This window comes from Urocitellus parryii, chromosome 4 (assembly GCF_045843805.1).
Source record: "Urocitellus parryii isolate mUroPar1 chromosome 4, mUroPar1.hap1, whole genome shotgun sequence".
NCBI classification, from domain to species: domain Eukaryota; kingdom Metazoa; phylum Chordata; class Mammalia; order Rodentia; family Sciuridae; genus Urocitellus; species Urocitellus parryii.
In genome coordinates, this window is record NC_135534.1 from 141,586,825 (window position 1) to 141,598,398 (window position 11,574).

General features: G+C 40.7%; 1 protein-coding gene across 1 annotated transcript in view; it reads left to right on the forward strand.

The window, feature by feature from the left end:
- The window catches only part of Klf9 (KLF transcription factor 9), a 30,583-nt gene extending 20,683 nt beyond the window's left edge, over positions 1 to 9,900 (forward strand). Inside the window, exon 2 of the mRNA XM_026389214.2 lies at positions 6,468 to 9,900. Coding sequence (XP_026244999.1) covers positions 6,468 to 6,697 — 230 coding nt within the window. The 3' untranslated portion in view covers positions 6,698 to 9,900. The remainder of the gene's footprint in view (positions 1 to 6,467) is intronic.
- The last annotated feature ends 1,674 nt before the right edge of the window (positions 9,901 to 11,574 follow it).

The window sequence follows — 11,574 nt, forward strand, 5'->3', positions numbered from 1 at the left end:
TGGCAATGTTCAGAGTTGGGGATTTTGATAAGTGCCTGGAGCATGAGGGCTCTGACCTCATCGGTGGATTCATCCATTGATAGCTGAATGGGCTACTGAGAGGTGCTGGGAACTGTAGGCTGGGAGGGCATGATGGAGGAAGTAGGTCACTGGGGCATGCCCTGAGGGACTATATCCTGTCCCTGGCATGGTATGTGTTTCTCTCTCTCAGCTGCCATGAGTTGATCAGCTTTCCTATGCCATGATGTTTCCTGCCTCAGAACCAGCCCACCATGGTCTGAAAACATGAGCCAAAGTAAACCTTCCCTCCATTAAATTGTTTATGTCAGATATTTTGGTCACAGTGATGAAAAGCTGACTAACACATCAGGTAGAGTTCCAAATCTTCTGATCGAGATCAGTGACCATCCAATTTTTCTGAGAAGGGTCAGATGGTAAATATTCTCAGCTCTTCAGGCCATAGTTTCTGTCACAACTGCTCAACACTGCTGTGGTCGAGAGAACAGCCACAGATAATAGTTGAACTAGTTGTGTGTGGGCTTTTTTCAGTAATACTTTATGTAAGGGCATGAAATTTTAATTTCATATAACTTTCTCCTGCCATAAAATATTCTTCTTTTGGGTTGGGATTGTGGCTCAGTGGTAGAGCACTCGCCTAGCATGGGTGAGGCGCTGGGTTTGATCCTCAGTGCCACATAAAGTTAAATAAATAAAGGTATCATGTCCATCTACAACCAAAAAAAGATTAAAAAAAAAATCGATTCTTTTTTTTTTTTTTTTTTTTGTACTAGGTATTGAACTCAAAGGCACTTGACCACAGGGCCACAACCCCAAGCCCTATTTTGTATTTTATTTAGAGACGGGTCTCACTGAGTTGCTTAGTGCCTCACCATTGCTGAGGCTGGCTTTGAACTCATGATCCTCCGCCTCAGCCTCCTGAGCTGCTGGGATTATAGGTGTGTGCCACCGCTTCGGCTCTTCTTTTGATTTTTCCAACCATTTGGTCTCGGCTCATGGCAGGCCACATTTGGCCAGTGAATTGAATTTGCTAACCCCCAGTTTTGATCACTGACCAAAGACTCCTAGTACTTTTCCAAAGGGTTTCAAAACAACTAAAGTGATCTGAGGATTTTTGCACTAGCAACTCACTTCCAAGCCGATCTTTGTTACATGCTTAGAAACTGTTAGTTTAAGTTCTACAAGTTCTGTAATGCTAACACGGGCTGCTGTGGGATCTTGATTTCCACGGGGCTCTTTGGGTGTCCCTCTCTTCTCTCTGGAACACTTCAGAGACGGGGATGCTAGGTCAATGACAGCATGTACATTAGAAGATACAAATGTGGCTCAGTGGTTGAGCACTTGCAGAGCATGCATGAGGCGCTCGGTTCAATCCCGCACCACATAATAAATACATAAATAAGTAAATGGCATTGTGTCTATCTACAGCTAAAAAAAAATATTAAAAATAAAAAAGTGAATCAGTTGGAATGGGCCTAATTACACTTAAATACTGTGTCAGTTGGCAGCGTAAGAACTTACGGATGGGTACAGGTCCCCTGTACCCACAGTGGATTCCTGACAATTTCCACCTAGTGTCATTTCTATGAAACCTTCTTCCTAACACAAGAGCACCTTGTTTCTTTTCAATTCTAGCCCCACAGCCTAGTAGCTTCTTGGTCCATCCTCCTCACGGTGGATAAATTCCCTCAAGTAAATAACCCCTTCCTCTCGTGACTCAGTGGAAAGACACAAGAACATGTGCCCATGAGTAAGCCAAGCCACGTGACCACACCTCCAAGAAACCCGCCCCTGTCCGGCTTTGTCTAGAGAGCAGTGAGAATATGCTGAGTTTTGCCTTCCTGTCCTTTCTCTCCCCTCCATATCAGACAGCAGTACAGAGAGGCTTTGTTTTGTTTTCTCTGTTCTTTTGCAACTTATTACTCTATGAATTCTGCCTCCTTTTAATTTTTTTTTTAATTTTAGATGTTGATGGACCTTTATTTTTATTCATTTATTTATATGTGGTGCTGAGAATTGAACCCAGTGCCTCACACATGCTAGGCCAGCGCCCTGCCACAGAGTCCCAGCCCCAGCCCCTCTGCCTCCTTTTTATATATTTAATGTAGCATGTATTAGAAGACCATTTCCCCATAGACACTTCTTTGGGGTCAAAAAGGACTTTGCTGCAATCTAACTCTAGAATAGCCCAGAAGTCTTCGCAAGTAACCTAGTAACTTTCTGAGCAGGTTTTGTGTTTTGTTTTGTTTTGTGGTGCTGGGGATTGAACCCAGGGCTTTGTGCATGGGAGGTAAGCACTCTACCAACTGAGCTATATCCCCAGCCCTCTGAGCAGGTTTTGATCAATATGAGTCACCTAGAGGGTGTACAGATTAAATCACACACACACACACACAGCCCTCTGCGTTCATGGGTTCTGCATGAGCAAATTCAATCAAATACAAATCAAAAATATCCAGAAAAGAAACTGAGGATATGGCTCAGTAGTAGTATGCAAGAGGCTTGATCTCCAGTACTGCAAAATAAAAAACACTCAGGAAAAATAAAAAGACCATTTTTTTCATGTCATTATTCCCCTAAGCAATGCAATGTACCAATTATTTTAAACAGCAATTTACACTGTATTAGGCATATTAAGTAATGTGGAGATCATTTAAAGTATATAAGATATGCAAGTATATTATGCCAATTAATATTAGGGAATTGAGCATCCTTGGATTTGGGTATCCGAGTGGTTGAGAGTTCTGGAACCAATCGCTCGTGGATACCAAAAGATGACTGCATGTTAAGTTTGAGCATTTAGTAAGTGCTGGGCAGAATGAGTAGGACAAAAATCATACATGAGATTGTCTTTGCCTCAAGGTCAACCTTATTGTGTATAACAACCTGCATTTTACTTTTTGCTCAAATGATGGCCAAAATGGGTAAAAAAAAAATACTTTGAATCCAACACAAAAGTAATATTTCCAAAAGTTGCAAAAGTATAGTGTTCCATTCTGTGTCTTTGTTGAATTTTTTGGTGAGGACCTTTTTGTGATTTCTTTTCGGCCCCCTACAGGAGTGTTTTCATGCATCACTACCCCCAGGCTCATCCACTGGGCAGCACCTAGCATCCACTGGTTTGCTGCCACAGCTCTTCAGCCCAGAGCTCAGTGAGGATTCATACCAGACCCGTATGTAGAGAATCAGCTGTGACCAATGTGTTTTCCCACACTGCTTTTCCCACAAGAACTGGGTTTCTCACACGGAGGTTGTACAGGGTGTCAGATCATTGCTGTGCTCAGAGATTATCACAAAGTTGACAAGTTGGTTGCTGTTGATTTTGATGTTATCATTATTTGTACATCTCATCAGCATGGGTTAGGAGAAGCTGCTATGGGGAGATAATTTTTAGGTGACTCAGATGCACCATGCTGGACAGCTCCCAGCCTCTGCAATTTCTCTCTGGCTTCCAGGAAAGCTGGCATAGGAGTGAGAAAACATTCACTCCTCACACCTAGCAAAGGCGTGTCTGGAGGGTTCTGTGGAAACCAGGAGCCTGTGTGTCCTATGTCTGTGAAGCAGTTGCTTTGGCTGTGCTTGGAAAGGTGTGAAGAGTAGGCAGGCAGCTCCAAAGCAGGGCGATGACAACCATTTACATGATGAGTAAGTTAGGCTGTCATCTAAAAGAGCTTATTCTGGACGTTTGCCTCTATGTGTCCTTCCTGGATGTGGTCACAGGCATCCACCCCCCTTGCCTTGATAGGGGCTGGGGTATAGGCTGGTCTGAGCATTTCTTGCAGGCAGGGTTTAGTTCCATTCTAAGTGGGATGTGGAGACACTAAAAAGCAATCTGAATGAGGAAACAGTGCCAAGTCTTCATGGCCCACTAAGAGACAGGACAGTTGAGTGGTTAGGCTCATGCAGGTGGCTCAACATTGGGGAGAGAGTCAGTTCATGTTTTCCAGTTATGTGACTGAGCAAGTACTCTAACTCTGTTCTCATTTGTAAAATGGGGCAGCTTTCTGTGATGTCCTGTAGGAATACAGTGTGAAAAATGCACTGGGATCCCTCCTTATCTCTGTCTTCATGCCTGTGATTATTATTGTTTTCTAAAAAAATTTTTGGCAGTACTAGGGATTAAACCAGGGGTGCTTTAACACTGAACTATGTACTTCCAGCCCTTTTTATCTTTTGAGAAAGGGTCTCACTTAGTTGCCTAAGCTGGCGTCGAACTTGCAATCCTCCTGCCTCAGCCTCCTGAGCAGTTGGGATTATAGGTGTGCACTACAGCTCTAGCTCATATGGTTATTTTTATAATGCTAGTTATATGGAAGTAATTGGAATTGTTTAATCTAAAGGAGAGAAGATTGGAGAAGGACATGGTTCTGAAGGGCTATAATGTAGCAGAGGGAGCAAAGTTATTTTTAGTTTGACTAAAGTATGGCCTTTGCAGGAAGGCACATTTCACATCAATAAAAGACACTTTGTGAAAGAAATGCTCAAGAACAGCCAGGCTATCCTGCCAGGTATTGGGGCTCCTGACTGATGCTGGGTGTCCATAGCACTAGAGAGTTTGAGGGGAAAGGGCTGCTCCAGGTGGGAGGTTGTTTGGATCAGATGCTTGAGTCCTCTTCCATCTCTATGATGTCAGGAAATTTAGCAAAGGGCTCAGGCTTTGGAGTCCTGAAAAAAACTGATGAAACCAGCAACTGCATAGAATAACACCAGAAAAAAAAAATTATGAAGGATCCAATGGGTACAAAATACCAAGCTTATTTGCCTAGAGAAGATAATCCTCAGCATTTTACTCATTATATTAGTTTCCTAGGGCTGAATCACAGACTGGTGACTTAAACAAGAGAAATGAAGAATGTCTCACAGTTCTGGAGGCTGGGAGTTCAAGGTGCCAGCTGTGTTGGTTCCTTCTGAGGCCTCTCTTCCTGTAGATGGCATTTTCTCACAGTACATTTCCATGGTTTTTCCTAGTCTTAATATGTCTGTGTCCTTATTTATTTTATCTTTTTGGAACTGGGGATTGAACCTATGGGCACTTAACCACGGAGCCACATCCCCAGCCCTTTTTATTTTTTATTTTGAGACAGGGTCTCACAAGGTCGCTTAGGGCCTTACTAAGTTGCTAAAACTGGCTTTGAACTTGCAATCCTCCTGCCTAAGCCTCCCAAGTCACCAGGCTTATGGGCATATGCCACTGTGCTCCTTCTAATCTCTTCTTTTCAATTTTTTAAAGGGAGGGCGTTACTGGGGATTTAACCCAGCAGCAATTTACCTCTGAGCTACATCACAAGCCCTTTTTATTTTTTTAAGTTGAAGCAGGGTCCTTGCTAAGTTGCTTAGGGTCTCAATAAATTGCTGAAGCTGTCTTTGAACTTGCAATGACTTGCCTTAGTCACCTGACCATTAGGATCACAGGCAGGTGCCACCATGCTGGCATAATCTTTTCTTATAAGGACATCAGTCATGAAGGACCACCCCAATGACTTCATATAACCCCAGTTACCTCTTTAAGGACTGTTTTAAGTATCTTCAGGGGATTAGTTCCAGGATCCCCCTTCAGATGCCAAATTCCCTGGATGCATGAATTCATCATAGAAAATGCAAATATTGAATTTGCATGTAATCAAAGCACTTTATTTATTTATTTATTTTTGTGCCAGGGATTGAACTGAGGGGCTTTAACCACTGAGCCACGTCCCTAGCCCTTTTTAAATATCTTATTTAGAGCCAGGACTTCACCGAATTGCTTAGGACCTTATTAAGTTGCTGAGACTGGTTTTGAACTTGAGCTCCTCCTGCCTCAGCCTCCCAAGTCACTGGGATTATAGGCCTGTGCCATCACACCTGGCTCAGTGCATGTTAAGTCATCTCTAGATTGCTTACACTACCTAATACAATGTGAATGCTATGTAAATAGTTATTATACTGTGTTGTGTAGATAATAATGACAAGAACAAAAAAGAGTATGTGTTCAATACAGAGACAGTTTTTCCTTTCTGAATATTTTCCATCTGTCATTGGTTAATCTGTAGTTGTGGAACCCACAGATAAGGAGGTCAATATTCTGAGATATTAGGGTTTTTGTTTTGTTTTTGAACCAGGAGTTGAACCCAGGGACATTTTACTGCTGAGCTATATCCCCAGTCCTTTTATTTTTCATTTTGGGACAGGATCTCACTGAGTTGCTTAGGGCCTGGCTAAGTTGCTGAGGCTGGCCTCAAACTTGGAATCATCCTGCCTAAACCTCCCCTGTTGCTGAGCTTGCAGGCATAGGCCACCAAGATCAGCATTCTGAAGTATGGAGTTTGGACTTCCACTTAAGCCTTTGGGGGAGGGGAGATATAGCCCAGCCCATATCACTGTGCGTGGACAAGGGACTTATTCTTTGAGTAGTGGGAGTTGTCACCCACATGATTTCTAAACAGTGTCCTGTCTCAATTCCCTTCTCCTAGGTGAGCGGCCCTTTCCCTGCACGTGGCCAGACTGCCTTAAAAAGTTCTCCCGCTCAGACGAGCTGACCCGCCACTACCGGACCCACACTGGGGAAAAGCAGTTCCGCTGTCCACTGTGTGAGAAGCGCTTCATGAGGAGTGACCATCTCACAAAGCACGCCCGGCGTCACACCGAGTTCCACCCCAGCATGATCAAGCGATCGAAAAAGGCGCTGGCCAACCCCTTGTGAGGTGCTACCCACGGCAGCCAGGGAGGGATGGACCCCAGAGGACAATACAACTCCCAGGACACAGACGGACACATGGAAACCAAGCCCCAGAAGAGGCTTGCTGACAGCAGGAGGTCACTGCTCTTTGGTCAATATTCTGATTTTTTTTCTCTCCCTATATTGTTTTTTAAAAGCACATGGTAGCCTCAGATCAAAGTGAACACTTGTCCCCTTGCAGAGACAACTTGGGGAACCGTCTCTAACTGCTGGAGGGAGGCATATGCTTTTGTTTTTTTTCTCCTTTAGGTTTTTTTTTGGGGGGGGGTGGGGAAGGGAGGGGGCAAGGCCAAGACTGGGGTAGAATTTTAAAGATTCACACTGGTGTACATATGTCTGACTGGGTGAGTTGACCTGTGGCACTACACAGCGATTCTGGGCCCTTGATGCTTGCTGTCTCTCCGAATTGTTTTCTTACCTTTTAATGTAATGACAAGTGTGCTTCAGTTTGTTTAGCAAAACCACTCTCTTGAATCACGTTAACTTTTGAGATTAAAAAAGAAACTCCATAGCACAGCTGTCTTTATGCAAGCAAGAACACATCTACTCCAGCATGATCCGCCATCTAAAGACTCGAAAACAAAAAAGTTCCTTACAGTCAATGGGTAAGCAAAGTCCGAATTTAATAAGACCAACCTTGGGCAGGTCGCACCAAGTACGGAACTTTTCAGCCTTGCTTTGTATGAATTGTACTTTTTGAACATAAGCTGCACTTTTATTTTCTAATGCAGAGGATGAATAAGTTAAACACATGCTTTGAGGATAGAAGCAGACATTCTGTTTGGCACCATGTTATAATCTGCTTATTTTACAGTATACACGTTTCCCTAAGAAATCATGGCAGCGATGTGAGGGCAGAATATACACAACACATGCTGAAGGAGGAGGGTAGCATTTAAAAAGATACAAAAGAAGAAGAAGAAGAAGAAAGAACCAACAGAATTTTAACTCTATTAACTTGTCCAAATTTTCCTATCCTTTTAGTTAACATCATCTAACTGTACTATGATGCCACTGAGAGAAAGAACTTTGGACCCTGTTCAGTGTCATTTGAGTGGGTGCTTAACAGTCACTAGGTCTAGAGGGGGGAAAGGTTTGGTGGTCTCCTTCCCATGTTCCTACAAATCTCCCACTATCAGGTGCAAGAGTTATGTAAAAGGAAAGAGAGCTGAAGTATTAAAAAAAAAATTACCCTATACGTAGTGAGTGTCAAGGGAAAATACCACGAGGGTTTCAGAGGAGTCTCTGCTAAATAGTCCCTTTTGGAGAACGCAGGCAAATGAAATGCGTGTGAATGAAATCACATCACTGTACCTTTACATCAGTAGCCTCACCACTATATATCTTGTATCTAGGTGTCTACAACCGGCCTAAACCACTACATCCATACTATGCCATTTACTGAAAACTTAAGTTTGGCTTTTAATGGCCAGAGGAATAAACTGAGTTTTCATAGTTAAAAATAAAAAAACAAAAAACAAAAAAACAAAAAAATAAAAAAATAAAAAAAAATAAACCTCAAATGAGGGGAGTCAGCAGTGATCATGATGGAAATGTTTACATTTTTTTTTTCTTCAGAAATAACACTCTGGCGATTTTATCTGATATTTAAAACGGGGCGCTATGGTGCACTCTAGTTTATCCATGTGCTATCAAATGTGCTGCGTAGACGCAGGGTGCCCACCTGTGAGTGAGCTCGGTATTTCACCCAGCACATGCTCGTTCCCGGTTCAGATTCAGGGGTGCTCCTGCGGCGGTCACGGGTCACGGCTGACTCCCACTTCCAATACAACAGCCATCACTAGCACGGTGTTTTTCTGTTTAACCAACGTAGCTGTATTAGTGGTTCTATCAAGAGAACTGCTTTTAACATTAGGGACTGGGAGCAGTCCATGGGCTAAAAAGGAAAGTGTTTTCTCACGAGAAAACATGTCAGGAAAAATAAAGAACACTTTCTACCTCTGTTTCAGATTTTTGAAACGCTTATTTTAAACCAAATTTTAATTTCTGTGTCCAAAATAAGTTTTAAGGACATCTGTTCTTCCATACGAAATAGGTCAGGCTGCCTATTTCTTACTGAGCTCATGGGAAGGCTCTGCTTAGGATACCCAGCACGCGCCTTTGAGTGAGTGAGGAGTTTGGGGGTTGCCTAGCAACTTGCTAACTTGTAAAAACTCAGCTTTCCCTCGCAGAAAGAAATGAAGGAAAACAAAGTCAAGCCAGTGAAAGACAATCTTTCTAGTTTCAGGAGTAAATCTATATATGGCTTTCCGTCAAGCATTTCGATGGATATAAATGCAGCAACTTGTTTAAAAAAGATGCACAATTTACTTCCCAAAAAAAAAAAAAGTTGCTACTTGCCTTTTGAAGTTGTTGACAGACACACATTTGATATTCTCTTATATGTCATAGTAACGTAACGTACAAACTCAAGGCTTTTTATTCTTTGTGATAAATCCTGTTTTACGATGTCACAAAACAGGAACCAGCATTCTAATTAGATTTACTATATCAAGATGTGGTTCAAATAGGACTACTAGAGTTCGTTGAACACTAAAACTATGAAACAATTACTTTTTATATTAAAAAGACCATGGATTTAACTTATGAAAATCCAAATGCAGGATAGTAATTTTTGTTTACTTTTTTAACCAAACTGAATTTTTGAAAGACTATCGCAGGTGTTAAAAAGAAAGAAAAGCTGTTTTATCTAACACTGTAAGTAGTTGTCATATTCTGGAAAATTTAATAGTTTTAGAGTTAAGATATCTCCTCTCCTTGGTTAGGGAAGAAGAAAGCCCTTCACCATTGTGGAATGATGCCCTGGCTTTAAGCTCCATATCATGCTTCTTTTGAGAATTATATTTGGTAGTTATAATTACAGAAACAAATTAGCTTCGTCAGTTTGCAGATAGATTTAGCACAGTACTCATCACTTTGAGTAGATAGAGATGTTCTTTCACAACGGATGAATGGTCTGTAACACTGTAAAATACTGATCTCTACAACTGTTTAATCAGTTTTATTTTTGTACAGTATTAGTGACCTAAGTTATTTTGCTGTCCCATTTTTGTAAATCAAATGAAATTATAAAAGAGGATTCTGACAGTAGGTATTTTGTACATATGTATATATGTTGTCCAAATAAAAGTAATAAATGAAAACGACTGAACTGTCCCTGCCATTATGTGTTATAAAACAGGCACATTTCACCATAATGGAAGTCACTTCATTAACCACACAGGAGTTTTTCATGAATACAAGATGATGCTTGTCACTTTTGACACATGCTGTATTTGTATAGACTTGTGTGTATTTACTTTTAAAAAAATCTTAGAGTATTGTAGTTATACATAACTACAATAGGGTTCATTTTGACTTTTTTTTTTTTGGTACTGGGGATTGAACTCAGGGGCACTCGACCACTGAGCCACATCCACAGCCCTATTTTGTATTTTATTTAGAGACAGGGTCTCACCGAGTTGCTTAGCGCCTCACCACTGCTGAGGCCAGTTTTGAACTTGTGATCCTCCCGAGCTGGCCATTTTTACATTCATAAATTCATATAAGGTAATTTTCTCCATTTCAATCCCTAATACCATAGCCCTTCCCTCCCCTGAATATGTACTCTTCAGAGACATTTTGAGGAGGCAGAGAGAATGGAGGCCACTATTTATATTTTGTGATTAATCACTTAAAGAAGCTTTTCAAGCTTGAACTCTGTGAAGGTATATCAGGAACTGGTCAAAGGTTTTTGTTTTTGTTTTGTTTGCAATACTGGGGACCGAACCCGGGGGCATATAGCCACTGAGCTATTTTTTATTTTGAGACAGGGCCTTGTTAAAGTTGCTGAGGGTCTTGCTAAGTTGCCCAGGCTAGCCTCAAACTTTCGTTCCTCCTGCCTCAGCTTCCCAAGTTGCTGGGATTAATTTAATGCAAAAATAACTGGGTCAAACAGGAGATTATTTTATTATATTTGGCTATGTTGTATGAAGACATAAAAATGACTACTAACGTTGCATAAAATACATAAAGCAAATATATATGTATGTATATATGTATGTGTACTTACATATACATATCTATATATAGATATACCTATACTAGATATAGGTATATCTATATATAGATATAAATATACACAAAAAGGATTTTATAAAAATCAGATTTAACTTCCCTGAAAGAGGGGATTTTTATAAAAATATATATTTAAAAAATATGCATGAAGCTTGTACTAAAACAATATAAGACTTAAAACAACATATTAAAGCTACACATTCTCTGATCACCAGGCAATAAAGTGAACAATTAACAAAAAAGAATAATTTTTAAAACTAAAAATGCTTTCTTAAAATAATTCTTAGATCAAAGAGAAAAAATACAAATTATTGTCAGAGTTTATTTATTTATTTTAATATTTTATTTTTTTTAGTTTTCAGCAGACACAGCATTTTTGTTTGTATGTGGTGCTGAGGATCGAACCCGGGCCCCATGCATGCCAGGCGAGCGCACTACCACTTGAGCCCCATCCCCAGCCCCATTGTCAGAGTTTAAAACAGAAAAAAACTTTATTCAAAATATGCCCTAAAGCCAGAATAGAGAAAAACTCAGAGCCTCATGTTTTTCTACATTCTTATGAATATGAAAAAATAAAAGTAAGCCAAGCAATGACTTCAAGAAGCCACAAAATGAACAAATCCAGAAAGAGCATGAAGAAATTTTTAGAAAATGGGATTGACATACAAACCTAAGAAGTAGAACTTTGAAAAGACCTATAAAATAGACACTGTCTTGTTAAAGCCAAACAAGAAAATGAGAAAAATTTAAATACATGCTATTAT